Source organism: Dromaius novaehollandiae, chromosome 4, assembly GCF_036370855.1.
Source record: "Dromaius novaehollandiae isolate bDroNov1 chromosome 4, bDroNov1.hap1, whole genome shotgun sequence".
NCBI lineage: Eukaryota > Metazoa > Chordata > Aves > Casuariiformes > Dromaiidae > Dromaius > Dromaius novaehollandiae.
This window is the reverse complement of record NC_088101.1, coordinates 7,094,476-7,117,373: the sequence shown is the minus strand read 5'-3', so window position 1 is coordinate 7,117,373 and position 22,898 is coordinate 7,094,476. Positions and strand designations below refer to the sequence as shown.

At 43.9% G+C, this 22,898-nt stretch overlaps 1 protein-coding gene across 5 annotated transcripts; it reads right to left on the bottom strand.

The window, feature by feature from the left end:
• Positions 1-1,086: 1,086 nt before the first annotated feature.
• Positions 1,087-22,633, bottom strand: PPM1K (protein phosphatase, Mg2+/Mn2+ dependent 1K). 5 transcript variants are annotated; one of them, XR_010388829.1, is made up of 8 exons: positions 22,414-22,551; positions 18,167-18,694; positions 17,128-17,228; positions 9,191-9,356; positions 8,540-8,684; positions 7,331-7,465; positions 3,709-6,739; positions 1,087-2,229 (listed from the first exon to the last, which is right to left on the bottom strand). XR_010388829.1 is itself a non-coding variant. In XM_064510305.1 (8 exons), exons 3-8 carry the CDS (start codon positions 18,604-18,606, stop codon positions 6,608-6,610), a joined length of 1,119 nt encoding a protein of 372 aa, XP_064366375.1. In that variant the 5' UTR covers positions 18,607-18,694; positions 20,343-20,402; positions 22,414-22,543; the 3' UTR covers positions 1,087-6,607. The 5 variants fall into 5 exon arrangements, 4 of the variants coding, with proteins under 4 accessions (XP_064366375.1, XP_064366374.1, XP_064366376.1 ...); XM_064510305.1 differs by adding an exon at positions 20,343-20,402 and having other exon boundaries at positions 1,087-6,739; positions 22,414-22,543; XM_064510304.1 differs by adding an exon at positions 20,343-20,468 and having other exon boundaries at positions 1,087-6,739; positions 22,414-22,535.
• Positions 22,634-22,898: the final 265 nt, after the last annotated feature.

Sequence of the window (22,898 nt, the reverse complement as noted above, 5' to 3'; positions counted from 1 at the left end):
ACAGCAGCGGCTCTTCTTTAAGCCCGGTTCCTCTCCCAAGACCATGCTGATGAAGTCGGGCAGGGAAACACCAGGGCACCGTTGGGACGCTGCCACCCTCCTCCTCCTCCTGTGAGCATAAATTAACCAGTAGGTCATAGGGACACTCATTAAAGGACAAATGCTTCAATTACAGAGTAACCAGGGAGCCATTTCCCGACAGCTGTGAAAGGGCAGGCACAGGGAAAGGGCAAAGCTGTCCAGTGGGTTTCTCTGCACGCTGGGCTCAAAAAATGCACCTACCTGAGCGCTGCCTACTGCAACCTTATCACCCTGTGCTACATACACATACATTTAAGAGGTGATCAGCTTCTAACTGAGACGAGAAGTGGAACGGCCTCAAGTGATAACGGAAAAGACTCACTTTAGTCCTAAAATGAAGAGCTGAGGCTCAGCTGCAGGAAACTGCTGTAACTTCATTGAAGTCAAGGCTTCTCCCTCAAAAGGAGAATAAAGGAAGGTTTGAGTTCAAAGCTGTTTTAACTAAAAATAATAGTGACCACAGGGTTACTTCTGTGAATGAGTTACAATCCTCAGCTGTTATTTTCTTATCATTTCTTATAAGATCACTGGAAAGTCTTGAAGCTAGGTAGGAGCCAAAATAAATCCTCCTATCTATCAGGGAGACCAAATTTCTTTCTTTCCACTGTCTCACAGGACATCAGCTGTTTGTGACAACTACCTAGGGTGCTTTTCTGCTTCACAAAAGAATTTAAGATGGATTTTTCTTAGAGACAGGGAGTTCTCATTTCTTGATATTGTAATAAATCAAAATATAAAAGAAGACAAAAATACCAGGTCAGGCAGAACATGTGGCCCTGATGCCAAAGCCCACGTGTGCTGACTGAGCACAGAGATAGGTACTTTGCACTGGCTATGACTGGGTGAATGCCTTTGTAAGTTAAGCCTTGGTTATCAAAAGCTTTTTATGGCAGAGTCTATGGCCTGGGGCCAACAGGACACTTGGGACAGGTCTTGGGAAACAAACTGTTCTGGTGATTTGAGATGAGGTAGGAGAAGAAAAACAGATCTGCAGTGACACAAGTCTGGAAGCCAAATCTTTATTAAAAGAACTTTTAAGCGTTCCAGCACAGCCTTATCTGCTCCACTGTAGGTTTAAGATCACCAAGTCAAATAAACATTAAAAAAAAAGAAAGCAAAATGGATACTTTTGTAAAATTAAGTAGTAGGTGAATTATGAACACTGATTATACCAAACATAAACCTCAAACCACAGAAATTCCACATAGTCCTAAGGCAAACTATGTAATGAATGCACACAATTGCACTTTAGTCTGTATAAAGTTATGACATGCAGAGCTGCCCAAGTACTCGATATCCTGAGTAAAGAGGAAACCCCACTGGGAATCTCTGCATTGAGAACAGCAGCTTCAGAACCAAGACATTTGCAATACGATACATCTGGCTTGTGTGGTAAGTGACCAGTGGACCTAACAGTCCCCAAATGATTTTATATAACAAGAATTAATATTAAATCAGTTTCACTGGTGTCTGTTGTTTCCTGCTTCTCCCTCGGCTAGAAACCCCAAGGCTTTGGACCACAGCACATCTGCCTGCTGAGACAGAAAGGGTGACCTGATAGCCTGATCCTGTAACAGTCAGTGGAAGTCCTGCGGTGAGTCTAAGCTCCTACCAATTTTCATTTCCCCACGTATGTAACAAGCAGTAATATTGCTGCTTTTCCTCCACACCTGTTCTCAGCCACAGACTGTGCTCCGCGATTATTCACAGAGGCTTTTTCAGACCAAAAGGGACTGGTTATAAGTGCTGTATAAAACAAACTACCCCTCACCCCCCTTTCGGTATTTTGCACTGTGGTTGTACACCATCCTGAGACACCACCTCTCCTAACTCAGGGCTGCAAAGTTTCTACCACGTTTCCTCTACAATGCCTGAAACCCAACTTTCCCAATGGAGGAGAAGGCAAGCTGGAACTCCGTTTACAATCTCAGCACCTCTCCTAGTAAATCCTCCAGAAATATGAGGCCATCCATGCTTTCCAAATCCTCATAATGAAAGTGAATAACTAGCTGGACAACATTTTTTGCCTTTCTGGGCCCCCAGGCCACCCTTCTGCAGTGCCTGTAATGAGAGATGCCACTGCTCCAGGGGGAGTGTTCAGGAAAGAAAATACTTCTCACCAGATCTGATGGAGTTCAGAATCTAGCCCTAAAAAGGTAGGAAAAAGTAAACACTTATTACTGTTTGCTCAGCAGGTCACCCTTAATGTTCAGGTTGATCTGTAATAAAAAAAATTCTTTTCATTGATACAACAGATGCACATGAAAGACAGGGAGCTAGAGAGTGAACTAAAATTCTATTTAATTTGATTCAAAATTGAAGACCTATATAGTGGTCTTGCAAAAATAAAACCCCTCTAGTAGGCAACTGTCATTATAAAGACAATTGGCTTTTGTTCCTCAGTTTAAAAGGATCTCTCTACTAGGCAAGAGAATTTTTGCTGGTCCCTGGGGCTTAAAGCTGGTTGCCTGAGGAGCTGCTATAGGAAGCAGGAGGCTTACGGACTAGATTGAAAAAGCTACAACACAGCTTCATCACAGCAGTACCTAGCTCTGGCGGGGAACCCCACACCAAAGTGGTTTGCTGGCTGGACACTAACAAGGCACTGCTTACTTGATTCCCTGGTACCATTACAACAAACCATGTCTGTGCCCCCTGACATGGCTTTAACCCTCTATCTTCATATTCAGTGCACTCGAAGTTCAGTGCTATAAACCCACATCCCACTCAATGCATAAACTTGTCAGCAAAGCCCACTCTGTCAACACTGAATCAGTGTCAAAACAGCCCCAAAATGGAAATGCAAAGAAAGTAATTTGTTCTAATAGCTCCATCACCAAAGAAAATGAAGGTTTTTCCTGACTCCTTGAAGAAAAATGAGGTTTGGTGCAGTTGCCATTAAATCCTAGGGGAGTTCACTCTGGTCTTTGCTGAAAAAAGCAGGACTGTAGTTCAGGAGGAGGAGAACAGCCCTAGTGACGGACTGAATGGATGGAAATGGATGTTTTCCAAGCAGGCACGCAGGATGTTGCAATGTGCAGCATTGAGTGAAGTATCTGCAAAAACCAGTGTGCAGGGACCCCTGTTTTTACAGGTAAAAGGATCAGGCAGATTATTGTGCAACTTAGCAAAGCATTTCATCATCAGTAGTTATTTACTTCAGAATGAAATGCAAATGACTACAGTGGACAGACAGGGAATAAGCTGCACTTAAGAAATGCATCTTCATAATCCCCCATCAGTTATTGGTTAGCTTTTGCTCTACTGCAAAAAGGCTTGCATCTGTTACATACACATATGTACTGCCTAATTTATTTGTGAAGTTTATCTGCTGCTGTACAAAGTGCCTGCTCTTTTTCAAATACTGGTAAGCTTCTGGCTTCAGTGCAGTCTGGTGGCAAGGAGTTACTCAGGCAAACTGTTCTGTATGACAAATTACTTCCTCCCATCCATTTTCAGTCACTGTATTTCAATGTCATTAGATGTCTCTTTATTACAGCATATAATTCTGAAGCTGGCCTGGCTTTGAGCCAGAGATTAGACTAGATGATACCCAGAAGTCCTTTCCAACCTAAGTTTTTCTGTGATTCTATAAAGGCATTAATAGGAACCGCAAAGATACCTTACCTAACCATCATCTATTTTGCAAAGCTCTGTCTTATCCCTTCCTTTCAAAATAAAAAGAAGTTCCTGATGAATCCTTTCTTTGAGAGGATAACTAGGCAGTAGGACCTGAGAAGAAATAAAAAGAACACCAACAGCTTTCATGCTCTGTAAAATCAGGCTATCCAATAGGGATAAAATAAAAATGCCCCCAAAAAACAATTCGAATAGAAACTCTCATTTCATTTCAGATACAGGTCAATGCCTTGAAGCTACTCTAATTCCAAGACATTCCTCAGAGCACCTGCTCCTCATTTGCAGTGTTACTCATTACCCACCTGCATTTAATAGCCTGTGTTCAGCTTGGCAGGTATCCAGTACTGCTCAAATACACATGCTTAAAAAGCAGTATGTGTTTATCAGTCAGAAATGCCCCCAGCACCCATGGTATCTTCTGTCTTGATAGATGGCTTGCTGGCTGAACAGAAATGAGCAGCGTTTGGAAGGAAACAGCATCCATGGAGCTTGTCCAGATCCTGACACTGCTCATGCCTGTCTGACATTTGATAGCAAAGCCACCTCCACAGCAACTCCCTCTCCAGAGCTTGACTGCAATTCCTCATTGTGCCCAGAGCAAGACTGGTGCCTGCTGTGGTTAACCCTTTCCTAGGGACTAGTGGCTTTCATGTTTTAGCAAGTTGCTTTTTCTTTAGGAGAAAGGCTATCAGCTGTTCACACTGCAGCACAAACTGGCCATAACCACATTCCCAGACCAGCTCTCTGAACCTCTGTTAAATGCTACCTCTCCTCAAGTGCTCAGGAGAAGCTGTGTTTTGCCACTTCTGCTACAAATGGGTTGTGGGAATCTTCAAACTTTTGCCGCAGGCTGAGAACCTGCTCTGGCTGTTAACAACTGAAAGTGCCCTTTTGCCTCATCAGAGCAAGGCCAAACTGAGGATCATGACAAGCATTTTGGCTTCAGGTGAAGACTGAACCCAAACCCAGAAAAACTGGGGAGAGAGAAGGGATTACAACCGTAAACCAGTGATACACTCATTACAGAGGCCTGGATAATAGTATCAGGTACAAGAGAGATTTACAAATACTGTTTCACAAACTCTTCATACTTTATAAACCCAATATACACATTATATACACCATATAATACACCAAGTGATGGGACAAAACCAGCACACTCTCTATACACAAAGTACTTACTGCTGTCAGTACAACACTGTGCTCTGTGGGGTGCTCCCAGGCCTTCAAACAGAGGCAAAGAAAACACGTGGAATGACTGCATAAGGTGTAACCCTGGGCCTGGAAAGGGCTAAAGAAAGAAAGATACATACTTCATGCTGGAAAATGAAAATCGGACCAGGCATCTCAGAAATATTTTTCCTGATTGTAAGGTGGCTTTGTACAGGCAATTTCATTTATTTTTTGGTTTGTTTTTACAACTGTCATGGTGGAAACATCCACAGAATGAAAAATACTGTTGCAAACCAGAGAAGAGCCCTATTTTTCTCTACCCATGTCTCCTTACAACAGGGTAACTCAGAGGCCAAGGGAGCTGCACACCTGATTTGGAGTGGAGGAAGAACAAGGTCCGAAAGAGGCACGCTGGCTCAGATATTCAGCTGCTGCTAACGTGCCAGTGTGTCACCTGCGGTCCCTCTCACAGCAGCAGTCTGAGCTGGCTCAAGAGTCTGGACCCTCGTGCCTCACTGGACACAGGCTCCCACCAAAAAGGGAAGAGGAAACGGATGTTCTCCCTTTAAGTACAAAATTACACTCTCACTGGCTGAGTATCTGGCATCTACTATGAGCACCACCCAAAGCTTACAAAAATTATGTTAATAAAATGCTCTCTCCTTTCCCTAGCTTGCTTGCTTTGTGCATTTTACAGCTCCCTGTATACTGTGAGGATACACAGGAGATCACGACCAACTGAAAACTTTCAGTGGAGGGCAGGAAAATCCTCAGGTATTTATGAAGAAATAAACTTTCCTGTCTTATACATCCAAAGAATCTTGATTAGAAAATTCTTTGAAATTAGTTTAAAAAAAAAATCAAGTTGACAGAGTCTCTGGATTTCAAAAATGTGCAGCTATTTCCCTCCTACGTGCTCCTGTCACGCACTGGCACACCAAAAACAACGGTGAAAGGGGGCTGCTACATGGTCCACAGAGACTGCACGGGCTTCAGATGAAATGGAGATATTCCCTTCCCACAGTGCACGGCTCCAGCCCGCTCCGTGCCCTTGGAGCCAGAGGATCACAAATCACAGCGGTGAGAGCATAAAGCCCTGCAAAGCAGCACTGTCTTAAAAATGTCGGCTACAGCCAGTGCCACTGGCATCAGGACTGAAGCACAGGCTAATTACTTCCCGAAACTTCCCCTTTACTTTTCACCTGCTTCTCCTGAAGCACAGAGGAGTTTTGCGTGGCTGTATACCAGAGGAAGACACCAAACCCACCTTCTGTCTCCCTATGAAAGCTTTGCGTTTGTTCCCCTGTGTACTGTTCAAAGAAGCTGGTGGATGGCTCAGAGTCTCAGACTTTGACAGCTGCTAAATAACTAAGGGTCCTAGGTAATAAGAGTTGGTATGAAACTAATGTGCAACACCTCCAGCCTAGGGTGAAAGCCCAGAAGCCTGTCTACATGAACAAAGTCGTGTGAAGAGCTGCTGGGACCAGAAACATGAAGACATAGCTGCCTCAATGCTGATTCGAATAAATAAGTGGTAAAACGTGATCAGCCATAAGCAACAATGGGGCATTGCCCACCAAGGGAGCAGTGGCATCTTCTGTAACACTGAGAAGAGATGGACAAGACAGTGAGTCAACCTATGAACAGACAGATGTGTTCTCCTGTAGCACTCTGCATCCAGATTATTGCAGGAAAAGATAGTTGTGGCAGGTCATCATGCCCATCTCCCACTGGAGGCGAAGCTGCGGCTGAAGGAGAAGTTGATCTCGCCATTTTTATATTTACCCCATGCTCCAAATGGCACTATGACAATGGTGCTGTTGTCCTCAGTGCCATATTGTATTGCCTGAGAGGAGAAACAAATCATCAGCATCATAACCCTGCGGTTTCCCCGTAAGGGAAACAAGTACCGGGCTCCACAGGGGACAGCATGCCACAAGGCTCTACACTTCCTTGCCTCCTTTCAGCTCTGGCATTGCAGGTTCCCATATGCCCTAGAGCTTTCTATACGATATCCCACTGTGAGAAACTGATCACTTCCATCTATGCTGATGACATATTCAGCACTGGAATAAACTGCAGTTACAGTCCCTACAGAGTTCAGTGGATCATGAACTAAGTAGGTAAATTGAAATGATGTCCCTTTGCAAGGATGTGGCAAGAAAAGGACAGACAGTTGGACTGCTGACCATCTCAGCCAATACAGTTAAATCCACTGTTGAGCCTGTCATTATACAAGTTGTTGTTCAAAACCATCAAAACCCAACAACAAACGTACTGACAATAAACCACTACTTCCGAATGGCCTAGCTTACGTACCACATGCTGAAATGGACCTATGAGAGCACATTCAACAGATGGACAGTCTAAGCTACCATTCAGCTCAACTACCCTCGCAGGAGCAGCGCTTTGGTGCCATGAGAAGCCGTGGCATTACCTGCTCAGTAACAACATTGGCCGCTTCAGCCGGATCATGGCATTGGTTAATGAAGTCGCAGATCTCCTGGCTGTTCACCATGAAGTTAATACCGTCTGTGGTGAGGACCAAGAAGCTGTCGTCTGCATGGTGCAACTGCAACAAAGGCATGCAGCGTGGGTAACAATTAACACTGCACTACAGAGCACTGCAAGGTAGAATGTTTTTTCCCTCTGTTGCAAAGCACTTTTTCTGGGGTTGCTGCATGTTTCCCTGCTTTCTGCACAAGGACTAATGGGGACCTCCAAACCCCTAGTAGCCTAGGGGGGGATTTGCCCTTTGAATTCTCCAGTACGTGCATCAGACACAGACTGCGTTACACATACTGGAGAAAAACATCTTAAAGGGCTTTCAGTTCTAGAAAATAACCCTCTGAATATTCTGAGACCAAAAGCCATACATCACCCATGCGTTACCAAGTAAATGAAATGCTTCCTTAAAATGAGGATTTCAAGACATGTTACCATCTCGCTAAACTCCTCTGGCCTAGCAGTGTTTTGTGTTTGGTTAGTACCAACCAAATGTAAGTTCCCTTGGCACTGGAATGCATTTGGTATGGGGAAAAATACTGAGTAGAATATGAACCGAGAAGGGAGCTTTGTTTTTCATAAGGGTAGGAGCAAGCATGAAGGCAACTGTGCTGAATGCATTCTGGGTGATTACTTTGTTTTCTGAACAACTGTGGAGTCATGGTAAGATGCATGCAGCTGCCCTTTCCTCCTCCTGTCCTCCCACGTGTGCTAATCTCTGCAAATACTACTTTTTTCAGTGATTTAGGCCAACCATATCACACCTAGTTTTTAGCAATGATTTTACATCAGCATAAACTTCAAATTTCTTTCTTTGACCACAAGCCCCAAACAGACTTTGTATTTCATTAACTGCTATCATGTATTACCTTCCTTCCCTCATATATGATACTATGATAAATTGGATTTAAAAGTTAACTTGGCTGAATTTATTATCAGGGCCAGATTCCCTTCTGTCCTATTAGTGTCAATCTGAAAGGACTTTAGAATTAGTCTCTGGTTACTTTACCACAATTAAAAATCAAAGCTTGACCATCAGGTTCCAGCTGGGCACAAACTGTGTGGATACCACCTGCATCAGATACCCGTGTTGCCCCTTAATCCGAATGTTGCTGTTCCTGTTAACCAGGCCTTCTTTTACCTGAACCCGTTTTGTTTCTGGCTGGGCTATCACACCACTGTTTTTAAGATCCAAATCTCCTATGCTCCGTGTCATTGCAAGTCTACCATTCACATGTGGTTGTCCCAAACTGTTCCAGGCAACGAAGCCACCGCACTTCCTAATCCTGTCCAGAGGAAAGAGAGAAAGCAAATATGAATTAGTGACTCCGAGCATCATCTCTAGCTACATACCTGCCACTATCTGTGGAGGTGGAATGGGGTAGGGAGGACCTAAACTGAGAGACTGAGAGTTGGCTTTTGCTGTCTGACACGCTCCACAGAAGGGATGTCGTTTTGCAGGCTAAGCCCCAACCTGGCAACCATAGTACATGACTTCAAATCTTGGCTCGAACTTGGCAGTTTTGGACAAGTCCTTGAACCCAGTCCTAACTACACAGATCTTACTGCCATGACAGTTTATGCTCATGTGTTTTCTTTCCAGATCCTTAGTGCTCTAAACTGACGTAAATGAGCTAATTGGAGCTGTGCCACCTTTTGCTAGCTCAGATGCCAATTCCAGACATTATGTTCAACTCTGCTTTTTTCCAGGCCCAACCCAGCTGCAGGAGAACAAAAACACAGCCTGACCATGGCCAGTCCCAGGGAAGCCACAAAACCAGCTGACAGGTACCTTTCCTTCTCCTCCTTCCTTTCTGGAGTATGGTCAATGGTGAGTTTCATGGCTTTTCCCTTTCGACACAGCAGTGCACGACTGTCTCCCACACTTGCCACAACCAGCTCAATACCATCCCGGAGCAGGGCCACTGTTGCAGTGGTCCCAGCATTCATCACAGTTGCTACAAACATCATACCAGAGAGAGAGGTTTTAACACTGCCCAGAAGCATAGCACCATGTATAACAGAACAACAGTTTCAACTGATAAAACAAAGACAACCTGTGCTCTACATTACCAGTAAATAAATGCTTTAAAGTTTAAACTAAAGCTATATTTAAAAAGTACAGCAAACAAACATGCATGTAGGGCTAGGGAGGAGAGAGGGAGTGGAAAGGGTAAGTATTTCTGTGCAACAACATGGCTCCATGCAAAAAGGGCAAGTGGAATAAAAGTACTATCAGGTAAGATAGTTTCTTTTCAGGTTGTAGCTAACATATTTTCTGTTCCAATAGTGCATCTGAAGATACTGGGATATCATTCTTATGCCTGGGCACAGTGACTGCAGGTGTAGCCCACCACAAAGCTGACATCTTCCCTTCTGTCTGGAGGTGAAGTAAGCAATTCAGTAACGCTAACTGTAGTTGCATGTAGTTTCTCTAGAAGAGAAACTCTCCTTCCCCAGTCTCTGGGGTGCTCCAGTTGCTCTCTGAGCTATTACAGTCTCCCTTCGTTTCCCCCAGCCTTGCCAAGGGACGAAGGGTTCAGCCAGCAGACACTGGCTTTTTTCAGAAGGGGACTCTGCTCTCTTCAAACCCTGTCAATCTGTCGGAGGTCACAGTCTGGAGGTGAAGCTGGATCCTGCCTAGCCTTGCACCTGCAAACTGAGCCAGTCAGCTGGCAATGGTCCTCTGGGCAATCTGCCCTGGGTACTGGTAGGATCACTTGAAAGGGATATCAATTCACTGCCTAAAGGGCAAGAGAGACTCCCAGCTGCTGTCCTCTTCTCTTGCAAGGCAGAAAAGTGATCTGAGCTGGCTAACTGTGTTTAGGGTCCTGGCTGGATTAACTAGTGCTAATAAATCTAAGGCCTTCTGGTTTCAATTTCATCATCACGCTGGGGAAAAAAAAGAAAAAAGACTTGAAAATGGGAAGTATGAGTTAGCCTATTCCATAAGAGATCTGCAGTTTTATCTGCAATGATGGAAATGCCAAAAGAATTGCCAGCTTTCTTTTTTCTAAAGGAAGTCGCCAGTACCTTCTCTTCTGGCAAAGTATGCGACGCTAAGCCAGTGAGAGCTGCCTGTAAAGTAGCAACACCTGCTGATCTGAGCTATTACAGTAAAAACCTTGGCCAGGAAGAGCTATTGCCTGGAATTCACAGCCAGGGCAAATTCCTCCAAAAGGCCCTCTGTGGATCTTGCTGCATTCTAGGGTTTTCCAGTAATTGGTTTTAAAAGCAAGCCAATTGCAGAGAGAGGTTTTTGGTTAAGCTATGGCTGAGAATCCCCTGTTATGTTCCTATTTTCACATGAGTAACAGTTAAAGATCTTCCCTCCACCACTTCTCTAGAGCTCAGCTACAACTACGTGCACTCCTACCTCTGGCCCTGCAGCCCTGACCCAGGGAGGGGGACAGATCTCAGCCAGGACCATCCTGAGGAACGCCAGGCAGCTCCACACTGCCGGCAAACTGCCTACATGCAGCATGTCCCCCTATGCATTTACACAAGCAAAAATGTGAGCGTTCTGGGACCTTGGTGACTGCTCCCCCAATCCTGTGAGTGCTCAGCACCCCTGGAAAACTGGGCTGGTAGGAAATTCAAGGTGCACAAAGCCCTGAAAGATGCATTGAGCCTTGTTGTAAAGTGAAAGCAGTGAGTTGATGAATCAAAAAAAAAACCTCACGAAACAGTCTAAACTAAACTTGTGTTATTATTTAAAACAGGTATTATTACTGCTATGAAGACTTGGTTTAGCTATACACTTAACCAAAATGTCGATTGTGAACATCAGCCATCTCCACATCAAATCTTGGACTATGTTACGGCTGCAGTGCAGACTACAATATACAAAACCACGTAGATGCCGGTAGCTTCTGAGTATTTAGGTAAGCACTGACATCCTATTTCTCATCTGAAGCAAGGACTAGTCTGGTGCAGGGTCACTTTGAGGGATGTTATAAAAATAAGACACTAACAAGTAACAGTGTGATTAGAAATTTTAGTAGCACCAGTAAAATACCTGTTTTAGCCATGTAATTAAAACAAGTGAAATGAAAAACCTATATAAAACTACTTTTTTATCTCACAGAAAATACATTTTATTTAGAAATTAAAATGAATAAGGCACTGCCACTAGTGTCCCATTTCATTCCTCGTTTTTGGAACAACACTGACAAATGTTCTAGTTCTTTTTTGTAGCGTTTAATTCATGAATGACCTTAAACATTTGGTCATTTAGGTGAATCTACATCTTTAAAGAGCAAATTCAAAAAGCCAAAAGAGCTGCTATCACCATGTCAAGGAAGGTTACCAAAGAACCAGTCACAGATATTGTGCCGACAATGGTAATGGTTATGGTAACTTGTGCTTTACAAATGTTTATTAGTTAAACGCTTAGAAAAATGAATGCCACTCCTGTTCTCTTCCCTGGATCTAGTTCATGATCTGGGTAGAGGAGCAATATGGATCTAGCTAGACTAAAGGAATTATCTGAATTTTAGCACAGTTCCAAAACATAGGAATGATGATGGGATAAAATATCTAATGCTTTACTGCTACTGCTTCTAGATTAATTAATAATATAAAATAAGTTGCATATACATTGTTTTAACAATTGAAGAGTTTATTTTCTCTTCCTAACAATATCACTATAAAACTAAGATCTTTCAATAGGTTCTTAACACTCACTGGACAATTTTTACTGCAAGTCATCTCAACTAATGTGACAAAGAGGATGTGGGAACCTTCCAGTAGTCCAGGCTAGGAACCGCTGGACTCCTTCACCTGGGACAAAATTAAGCAGATCTCTCTTTCCACTGAAGCCCAGCATATAGTGTCCAGGGCCTCCAGTTCTAGAGCTGCTGACCAGGTACAGTGTCTGCCACAAATAACACGTACACAGAGGCAAATAGGAAATTCACCCAGGGACTTTGTTCAAACAAAATAAACCTGCAACACTGGAGACGAAAGAACAAGGGCTGCAAAACAGGGGAAGTATTCACTTTGGGTTTGCCTGCACTGTCTTCTGCAGGTGATATAGGAAGTCCTGGTAAGCTGTGTAGTGTCCAGTTTGGCCACACTTGAGGCTCACAAACCTCTTTGTCCACAGACAGATCAGCCCTGGTATTTTTCAGGAATTGCCACCCTTTTTGCCTTTACAACTGTGTGACAAAACCAGTGTGACTTCAGCCAAAATAAAGGCTACAAAATATTTTTGGGGAGGTAGCCAACCAACAAAAGAAATATATAAATGCCAGAAGGCCAGCCATCTCATATCTGGCAAAATGGGCACACTGAAGAGCATTTTCAGTACAGAATATGGCCTGATCTGTTTCTCAAGGTGATTTATACATAAAACAAAAATGGGGGTGGGGTGGGGTGTCAGACAAATGCCAACTAAAATGAGGCCATTTTAAATGCACTGAATAGAAACATATGACTTCATCTGACCCATGGGAAAACATGCAAAATGAACACTCCCATAATACTGTAATCAGTATCTTCTAACTTGATTAGATAATATCCAGGGCCCATGGATAAAAGGCTGTCTTCTTAATGTTGATGGCTTAATGTAATATTTAAGTATAATTTCTGCAGCTCTCTCTTTTCCACAGTGTTGCAGGTTAACATATTCAAAGAAAGAATAATCATGTTTTTGAATGGTAACTTTAAAACTTTTTCATTTAATTATTTTTAAAAGACTTTTGCTATTTGCTCAGCACAATAAGATTCCAGGAATGCCTTTCCTGCATACATAGAAGCACAACAGTTAACACTTGGCTGTGTTTTAATAAGGTGGCTATTCCAGAAGTGAGTGGCCAGTGCAATTATCAGATGCACTGAACGTGGAGGTTGATGGAAAGACGCTCTGTTGTTTTCTCTGAGTACTGGATCGTGCCTACAATGAACAGAAGCAGTAGCAGTACCTTGTAGGACACATTAGGGCAGGACAGCTATGCTTCTGTCAACAAATGCTGTACTTACAAAACTAGCCTAGTATAATGGGCAGAAGTAGTGTTAAAAGGCAACAATTAAGGCTTTTCCTTTTGTGTGGGAATGCAGTAAGACACTGGACTTTTTCTCCAAGGCAAATGTGCTCCTATGGCTAAGAGTACATTGACACATAGTGTTGCAAGCCATGTACTTTTACAAGCGTGTAGTGGCCACAAAAATGGTTTCCACACGTATAGCCTGAAAACACAGACTTCTTGTCTCTACTTTTATTCCCTTGCACTGAACCACAGCAGCACACATGCACTGCTATCCACTCTGCCAGTGCTCTCTCATCTTGAAGGCCACAAAGCCTTTTGGCTCCCATACAGTAAAGCACTCCAGATAAATACACTGTCACTGTCTGAAAAATACTGCACAGTGGACCTGGGTTGTGCCACAAACCTGTCACCTTCCGAGTCAACAGTAGCTGCCGTTGCTGTGAGAATGTCTTCTATTTCTCCTGAGTGATGCTCTAATTTCCGCAAGCGCGTTATTCACTTGCTTATTTCTGTCCTTATTCAGCCTTTACATATACATTTTTACTGCTATTCAGAAATACCAGAAAATTCTGTCCATCTGTATTAATGGTTGCCTCATGGATAACGATGTGTTTGCCTGACATGAGCATCCTTTAGTGTATCACATACTTAAGTTTAGCAGTGATTTAAAAGTGACTGAATGTATTTAAATGTGTGAAAGTGAATGAAAATGCATTTTTGAAGAGATAGCAAACATCATGCTTCAAGCCTCAGGCAGATCTCTGACCTGTTAACAACTAGAAAGGATTTATGTGGAGGACACATTATCCCAGATCTGCTTACAGCATGTTTCTTATGCTTGTGTGTGAAACATCTTGTACAGACCACTATCAGAGGGGATACTGGAATGGACCACAGGCCAGTACAGCAGTCCAGCAGCACTAGTCATCCTGCACACAAGACACAAGGAGCAATATCGGAACATACATCTTTAATTTTTACTGAAAGCTCAAAGAAAGTATTACTTTATGTATTTTTCAAGTATAGTTTCAAATATTCTGTCACAGGGAAGCGACCTTCAAAAAGCATTGTCCTCAAGGACACAGCCAGATGCTCTGAGAATGCACGCCTTCAGCCTGTTATATTTGTGCCATATTATGATTTTTTTTCCCTAAACAGTGTTATAAGCATAATGTTGCCCAAAGTACCTGTAACTTTGGCTACCGGGATTTGTCCCGGGAGTCATGCTCCTTCAAACACGCAGGCACACACTTTCAAAGTTGGGCACATGTTAGAAAAGTGAAGATCTGGAGTCATCCTGGACACTCACTGTATCTTTTCCAGACACGGTTAAAAGAGTGGATGCTGGCAGAGCGATCTACCAGAACAAGACTAAGCTATCATTTTCCACCGTCAGCTATAGAAGGGTTTGGAAAGGGAGTCAGTCCTGGGACCCATCCAGTGTGTCCTGGACACCCAGAGTTCCTCCACCACCGTTTTCAAGAAGCTTGAGCAACACTCTTGACAGTCACATCTAGAATAGCCACAATTAATCAGAAATTTTGCTGCCAAACTGAATCTTAGGCTTCTAACCAGGATACATGCAAAGCAACTGACTTTTATGTAACTTTCAAAACAGCAACAACAACAAAAATACCCACACCAAACAGTCAACAAAGCATTGAAAATTTTCAACAGCAGATATGTGAGAAGTTCACTTTGTTCATAAATCTGTGTTTGTCTTTACATCCTATTACTCCACTCTTCCCCCTATAGCTTGATTTTCAGCTGGGCAATCAGTCAAGAGCATTGGGCACATTCCCATCCTACAGGTTCCTCTGGGAGCTTGCCTGAAACCTACCTAAAGAAGCACTGAGTACTTTGCAAAATGCGGCCCTTGTGGTTGTTAAACAGTGTCTTTGCCCAATATTTTGTTTGACCTCAAGGTTTTTTAATGAAGAGAGTTTGTCCACGATCTTGTAACTGTGCTGTTTAGCTGTTATGTAAATTTGTTGGCATTTTCATTAAGTAAGCAGCCTAGTTATCCAGTTAAACAGTATGATAATACCCTAAAAGCAGTTCCAAATACTCAGCTTGCCGCTGAACTTGTCTGTCAAATATTCTTGTTATCCAGGTCAGTAAGACTCGTGTACAAAATGCTGTATGAGAAACCATTTTCAGAATAATCAAATAATACACCAAGTACGATTTCCAATTCTGCTTAAGGAGCTGCTCTGAAACTTAACAAAGGTCATTTAGATGAGCAAAAGCAAGACCTGTCTTGTTAACAAAGGGGAGGCCAAATGTAACAATCTTCATGTTAGTAGAAATGAAAGGTCTTGATCCAAGGAAGCACATAAGCCTGAATTCAGACGTTTTCTTGAATCCGAGCTCTCAAGATGACATTTACAAGGGCACTCTTGGATACAGAGCATATCTGCTCTACTGATGTATCTCAGACTACTCAGTCAGAACCGACTCCATAGTTCAAAAGTGACTCTGGATTTTTTACCATGTCATTGTTTTTTAAAAGAACACAGGTGGATTTCAATAGTGAAAGATAAAATGGTGGGTGGGGGAGAGACTTTTAAAGATTTAATTCTGCTTTTTTAAGGGATGCACTTCAGGATTTACGACTTTTTTTTTTCTGGTACCTCAGCTTGCACCAGGTAAGAGAAAAGGTATATATATATGTGTGTACATCGCTCACCATGCTGCAGCGTCCAGACTACCTGTCCTGCCAGGAAACATTTCCTAGGAGTCTAACCAGGTTCATTGGGCTGTTTGTTAAGCACAGGAAACAGTTCTCGTAATTTATGGTTTTCATTCATTGCTTAAGGAAAGTAACCCAAGAATACAGTATAATTTCAGTCCCAAGAGGGCTTGTTGTGTTTAACTTCTTTCTTGGAGGGAAAACTTTTAAAAATTCTGCTCTTCTAAAACAACCTCAGTTGTGTTGCAAGCATCTGCACCAACACTGGGACAGTTTAAGACTGGCGCAGCTGACTCCGAAAATAGTATCTTATTGCTGAGGAAATGCCTGTCACAGAGAACCAAGGCTGTAACCTCTATCACCTCCTCCTTTCCCAAAATACTCCCTCTAAGTCCTGGCTGCTGTAACTGGCACACTTCAGCTGTGCTTAGTCTCTAGACATGTATACAAGAACCCGATTCACAGCCAAGACTAAGGAGGCTAAAAGGGCTGATGCCAGCCTTATCACAGCCAACCTCGTTCTCCAGTTGCCTGCCTTCACACTCAGAGCTGCTCTTGTAACTCTGCGCAGAAGCAACATCTATTGTATTAATTTTGGCCTATGTTCCTCCTCAGTCGCAGCAGCTGAGTCAGCAAGGGGAACTTTAGACACTGTTCCTTAGAACACACAAAAATAACAGCTTTAAAAAAAAAATGACTGGGTTTATTTCTCACACAATATGTAAAGTTATGTATGTTCTGTGCCAATTGAAACCATTCCTTGCTAACTTGACAAACACTCTGCTTGACAGAATTTAAGATAAATTGAAGGTTATGCTAAGATTTTAGATTAATAACTCCCCAATAAATTTCATTTACACCTTTCATAGCTCTCTCATTTTAAAAAGGTTAAACATGATTGTTTCATCTGCAATAAGTGATCAGAGCAAAAATCTGTGTTAAGTAAGACTGCTTTTAAGTGTTTTTCAGGAAGTCTTAATACAAAACAACTGAGCAAATAAGAAAAAAACATTTTCCCACCCCAAGAGCAGAATATTTTTTACTTACCATCAGCAGACAGATGAGCGTGGCTTTCATATGCTTTGTTTATTTCTAGAAAAGCTTTGTTCAAAACATTTTCCAAGTTTTCATCCTGAGTAAGAAATTCTCTGGAAATAAAATTTTAAAAAATTTAATTTCTTTCCTGGAAATATTCATCTTACTGAATCTCTTCAATAGAATTATTTCCTCCCTGCATGCACTGAATCACACTTGATTATGTTAGAGCAATATGATGTCACTAATGATTTGCACTGGAAGCAAACCTTACAATTTTGCAAATAGATATAATAGTTTATCTTCTTGCATCTGATCTGTAAAGATAAAAGAACACTCTCATAGTGTAATTTCTACTTGTCCTGTCTAGGTCCACAGCTGAGCAGTTCCCCAGACAAGGCAACAGATTTGCATGTGCTGGGTTACAAAAAGGAGCTAGCTCCCTTAGCAAAGAAGACTCTGTTTCTTACGGACAGCAATACTACCTAGTCCTGACTAACTAGGTGCACTTTCCTATATTCTGGAATGAGGGAAAAACACCTTAAAAAAAACAAACCACCCCCTCCCCCAACAAAAGCCTTGAGCCCAAACCTGTAAGAAATGAACCACTTATCACAGTAGGGTCCAAGCCTTGTTCTGTCCCAGCAGCAGCAATTCCTCTGCAAACACCCAGCCATGCGACATGGCCCCACAGGGAAGCGTCAGCAAGCTATGCAGGTCACGATCAAAGTGACCTCATCTGACAACAGGCAAGTCACACTCCCTCTGTGTTCCCACCCCTTTCCCGAAAGGGGGGGACAATTACATTTTACTTTCTTGCCCTTATGGGCTTGCTCCATGGTGCAAGAACCATACAGGATAACAGGTTCATACCATGTCCAGCACAACAGGGACTATTCCAGTCCCATGTTCCTACTGTCCCGTTGGACTAGATGACAATATAACCTAAGATAACTAGGGACAATCTGTGACCCACAGGTTCCTTTTCAGTTCTGAGGAAGGAGGCTCTGCTGTAATTCAAATGCCATGCATTTGCCTGCTGCACACTTACTTAATGTATTTTTCCATATACTTATCACAGAAGTCAGCTGCTGCCGCCCCACCGTGTCCGTCATATACTGCAAAGTATAGGATGTCCTCTGTCAGCTGAGCGTAATCAAACCGGTCTTCGTTTTCCTTCCGTTTCCCAATATGGCTAGCGCAGCCCACATTGGTCAGGCTGACTTTTGGGATTGGCTTCCCATACTTTATGCTCGGTGGGAGGAGGATGGGTTCATCAATGCGATTGTCCCAGATGCCAAAGGTGTCCCATGTGGCGGGTCGCCCACTCCCGTCTGCTTCGAAGCGGGAGGCCCGGTGTTCGGAGGTGGAGCTGTAGCCCGCGGCTGCCGGACGCTTCTCGTCTTGCAAGAGGCGGGATGTCAGCAGGGCTCTCCTTCTTACTTGATACCCTCCATTTCTAACCAAATTAATTAAAGCAGCTGTTGACATAACTTGTCTTCACAGAGATTTGTAGGAATAAAAGATCAGGAATAAAAGATATGCAGCTGCTGGAATGTCTTCAAGAACAATGAGAAAACTGATCAGGAAACAAGAAGCACAGGAAGGGGAATTTTCAGTTACATCATTCGGGAAACATTTTCACGGTCAGAGCCCGCTAATCCTGCATAGCACAGCACTGCCTCGAAGCTACAGAGCAATCTGCATGACTCACCAAGAAACAGTCCTACACAGACCAGCCCACAGTTACAGCTCTGATGGGGAGTACTGCAGATAAATCAAGGTAAGGCATTTCTGCTGACCACCTGCATAATGATACCCTGAATTTTCAGAGGTGGTAATGGAGCAAACATTAGCAGCAATGACTTTGCTCCATGCCAGCTGAAATGTGAAAACTATTTAATAATGTATTGCCTAGATTTTAAAGAGTTGATTTTTCAATCCACACAAGAAACTTGCTATTCAATTGTGTCACGCTTCTTTAGGACTTCAGCAATACTTTTCAAAACAGACCTGTAAAGTGAATTGTAATTTTGTGAGGCTAAGAATGCCCATTAAGACTGTATCCACGGATGCACATGAGCACACACACACAAACTTCCCAAAATACAACTCTCATCTATTTTGTCTGGCCTGCAGTTCTCTACTACACAACCCCAAAATGTACGTCCTTGGCTAGCACCAGCAAGCAAGATTCTCTGCCAGTTTCTCAGATCCCTTCTCTAGCCCAAATAGATGGAAAACACCAGTTGGCTCTGCATAGATAAAAATGCGTTAATGCTGATTCATCTAGCATGCTGAAAGACGCAGAAAGATTTGTTTATTTTACCATTTGTAGAGTAACAGTCAACCTGATGAAAGTCAAACATGCGGGGAGGTAATTTGTAATAAGTTAATGCTGTAGTATCAGATTAGTTTGAACTGGACCATCAGGTCCCTGTAACTGACTGATTCAGATATTAAATGAGTGATTTCTCATTTCATTGCCAGATGTTTACTGGTGCTAGATATTTACTGACAGCAAAATTATGAGCTAAAGCTGACAGTTACCGTATGCCTCAATCACTTATAAGAAAGTGTACTTAAAATAGATGCCATAATAAAGGGATTAAAATATGCAGGCTCAAGGTGAAGGCCAATAAATAAGATAGCAGAGTGCTCTCACATCATCCAGAAGCAAAGAGCAACAAATGTACCCCAGAAATGCTGTAATACTTGGCTGAAGTGCCTCATAGCGGTAATTTCTAGATCCCAATTCCATTTTCATCTGTAGTTTTGAAATAATCATTAAAATTAATTTTTTAAATTCCTAGCCAAAAACCCAGTGCTTGCAAAAACATTCAGTCAAAGGCAACTTAATGAGTAGTTATTTTTATTAGAGAACAGCCTGGAAAAGAGGCCCATATTAAACTTGTCATTCACAGCTCAAAACACACTGTTTGGGATGTTCCTGTTTACCTTTAATGCAATTCTTAGATGAAGAAAGATTTGTTTATTTAGCATTAGTGGAGTAACAGTCAACCTGATGAAAGTCAAACATGCTGGGAGTGAATGTTGTTGCACCAGCTTAATGTGGTCTAACTCACCAGGTCACTTACCTGACTGATTTATATTTTAAATGAGCAATTTTCCATTTTATTGTTGGATGTCTGCAACATGCTATCATTGTGTCTATTCCCCCTTTGCCCTTATTTCAGTATACTTATAGGTATTAAAGACTGACTTACTTTCTTGACTTGCTCTCTTTTGTTACCCCGGACTCATAACAACAGCATGTTAACTTCCGTCTGTGAAATACAGCACGACAAAAGTTGCCAATTTACAAATCCCACATTTGATTTCACTTCTGCCAGCTTGAAAGGAGAACATTAAACGTTAGCTATACTTAGTTTTCCCTTTATCCACAGCCTGAATCAGAATATTAATCTAAAATCCAGAGCTAATTAGTATTTGTTTCGTATCATATTCATCTCTCAAAAGCCCATTGCTTCCAGGCAAGTATAAATACCCACAATGGTTTGGCTTTTTAAGTATCTCTGCGAGCCAGGAATGGGAACCCAGCTGGGCATACAGCAAACAGTCTGTGCCTTCACAACTGATACGTACTCAAACACAGAGCAAAGGTATACGGGAAAAATAAAACAAAGATATCATAAAGGATGGTACTGAAATTAAAGCCAAAGTCCTTGAGAGACAGCTATAGATGGAAATCTTTTCTGAGGTGCTCCATCTGATCTGCTAATCTGTACACATTTAACTTAAAAAAAACTCATAGACAGACACAGAAATATATAGTGTATAAAGTGAATGATTAAACAATAGTTCAAGTTGTACAGTGCCCTTTTTACAGGAGGCTGCTTCACAGCAGATGGAAATTTTCCAGACTGCTAGCCAAAAAAAGAAAGAAAAGAAAGAGATGCATGCCTGCTGCCCCAGGGGCTTAAACAGCCATTTAAAATTTTGAACACATATATAGCTAAATAAGATAAGCGTGCTTGCCTTGCTTGCTTTCCAAACCCCACAGATGAGGTCAGTACTATATGATGTTTCTGTAGATTAAGCCCTTGTTTTAATCAGCTTTTTCTTTTTAATCTACAACAACATAATTTTACCCCTCACCTGAATAATAAACTGCACAGGCAGCGTGAGTTTGCTTAAAGAGGTTTCTGCTGTTACTTAGTACTTGCAAATTAGTACATGATCATCTGAAATGCAGATGATCTATTCTATGCATACAAAAGATGTGCAGTTATCTTAGGTGGTGTTTAGGTGGCATTTACCCAGGACAAGCATCTTTTCTAATGCAAGCACCTCCATGATGGGAGAGACGTCTTTGCTGCAGCCTTTTCCTCCCAGGTTCTGGGGAGGGTCATCTGAATTGGTTAGCAAAGAGAAGTGCAGGCAGGTCATAGGATAGTCCTCACTTCTCCACTGAGGTCTTTGGGGCATGAAGGAGTGTGGCCCGCTGGCTAAAGCAGTGGCCTGGGACCAAAGCCCGGATGCTGTTTCTAAGCAGTGAAAGAAAAGCAGAAACCTCACACAGTTGCCTAAGGTAGCGGAGAAAGAAAAATCTAGAATAAGAACTTAGATCAGGAAAAGCATTTACCTCCCGGGGAGCTAAATGCTCCTCACAACTCTATTAATTAGGAGGGTAGAAGATCACGGACAGAGCCCTGCTGACGCTTAGACTGGACTCAACCAGCCACTTCTACTGCTGGGCCTATAAATAGGTTAGGTGAGCAAACAGTTCTCTCAGAGGCAACTCGCTGCAATGCCAAGTAGGCCATTTTCCAGAATTTCAGTCCCTTCACCGCAGGCGCACAGTGCATCGCCCCAGCAGATGCGCCCAGGCGTGTGCCCGGCAGCACGGCGACAGGAGCCGGCGGGGCTCGGACCTTGGCTGGCGGCCCCGCAACTCAAACTTCCTGACGGTCACCTCTAGCCCTGACGGGCGCTGCAGGGAAGGATGAGTTTAATAAACCAGTGCAAGCCTTCAGCCCAGCCTCCTCCGGGGGAACGGCGTGGTCTGCTTCGCAGCACCTCCGTGACGAGGGGCAGCGGGGGCGAGCCCTGCCGGGGGGCTCCGGGCAGAGCCGCTCCCTGCCCCTCCCAGCCTGCCCGGCATAAATTAATAAGGCGGCAAAGCTTTCCGCCCCGCTCGCGGGATCGCTTGCCAAGGGCGCGGCACGGCGACGCCGCTCGCCTCCCTCCCCGCGGCCCCGACGAGCCCCCCCCCCCGGGCCCGGCACCGCCGGCACCAAATGGCGGCGCGGGCGCGGCGCTGCCGCCGGCGCTCACCTCCCTCCGCGCCGCCGTGCCGCGCTCGCCGTCGCCTCTCGCACGCAGCCGGGCAGCTGTGCCCGAGCGGACCGTGTGAGGCGCCTCCCGAGAGCAATCCCCGAAAAAGGCTCCCCTTTTTCTTTCTTCCCTTTCCCCTCCCCTCCTACCCCCTCTCTCTTTATTTTTTCCTCCCCTTCCCCCGGCCCCCGCCCACCTCGCCCCCGCCGCCGCCGCGCCGGAGGCCGCCAAGCCAATGCGGCGGCGGCGGGGGCCGGGCCGCCCGCTGCCCGGCCCCCCCCGTCGGTCCCAATAGCGGCGGCAGAGGCGGGCGAGCCTCCCCCCCCGCCCCCGCCCCGCCCCGCCCCTCCCGCCGCGCGCTCGCGCGCGCGCCCGCTGGAGCCGTTGGGGGCGCCGCGCCAACGGCCGTAACGGCCCGACGCTGCCTCGCGCGCGGCGGGGAGCGGCGCCCGCAGCCGGGCCGGCGCTGTGTGCACCGGGGGGCA

Excerpts from the sequence above, each read along its gene's own strand:
- PPM1K (XM_064510306.1), bottom strand. The coding sequence starts at position 18,606 with ATGTCAACAGCTGCTTTAATTAATTTGGTTAGAAATGGAGGGTATCAA. Across the intron at positions 17,229-18,166 it reads TATATGGAAAAATACATTAA|AGAATTTCTTACTCAGGATG; the intron begins GTAAGTGTGCAG and ends TTTTATTTCCAG. Across the intron at positions 9,357-17,127 it reads CGCTCATCTGTCTGCTGATG|CAACTGTGATGAATGCTGGG; the intron begins GTAAGTAAAAAA and ends TGATGTTTGTAG.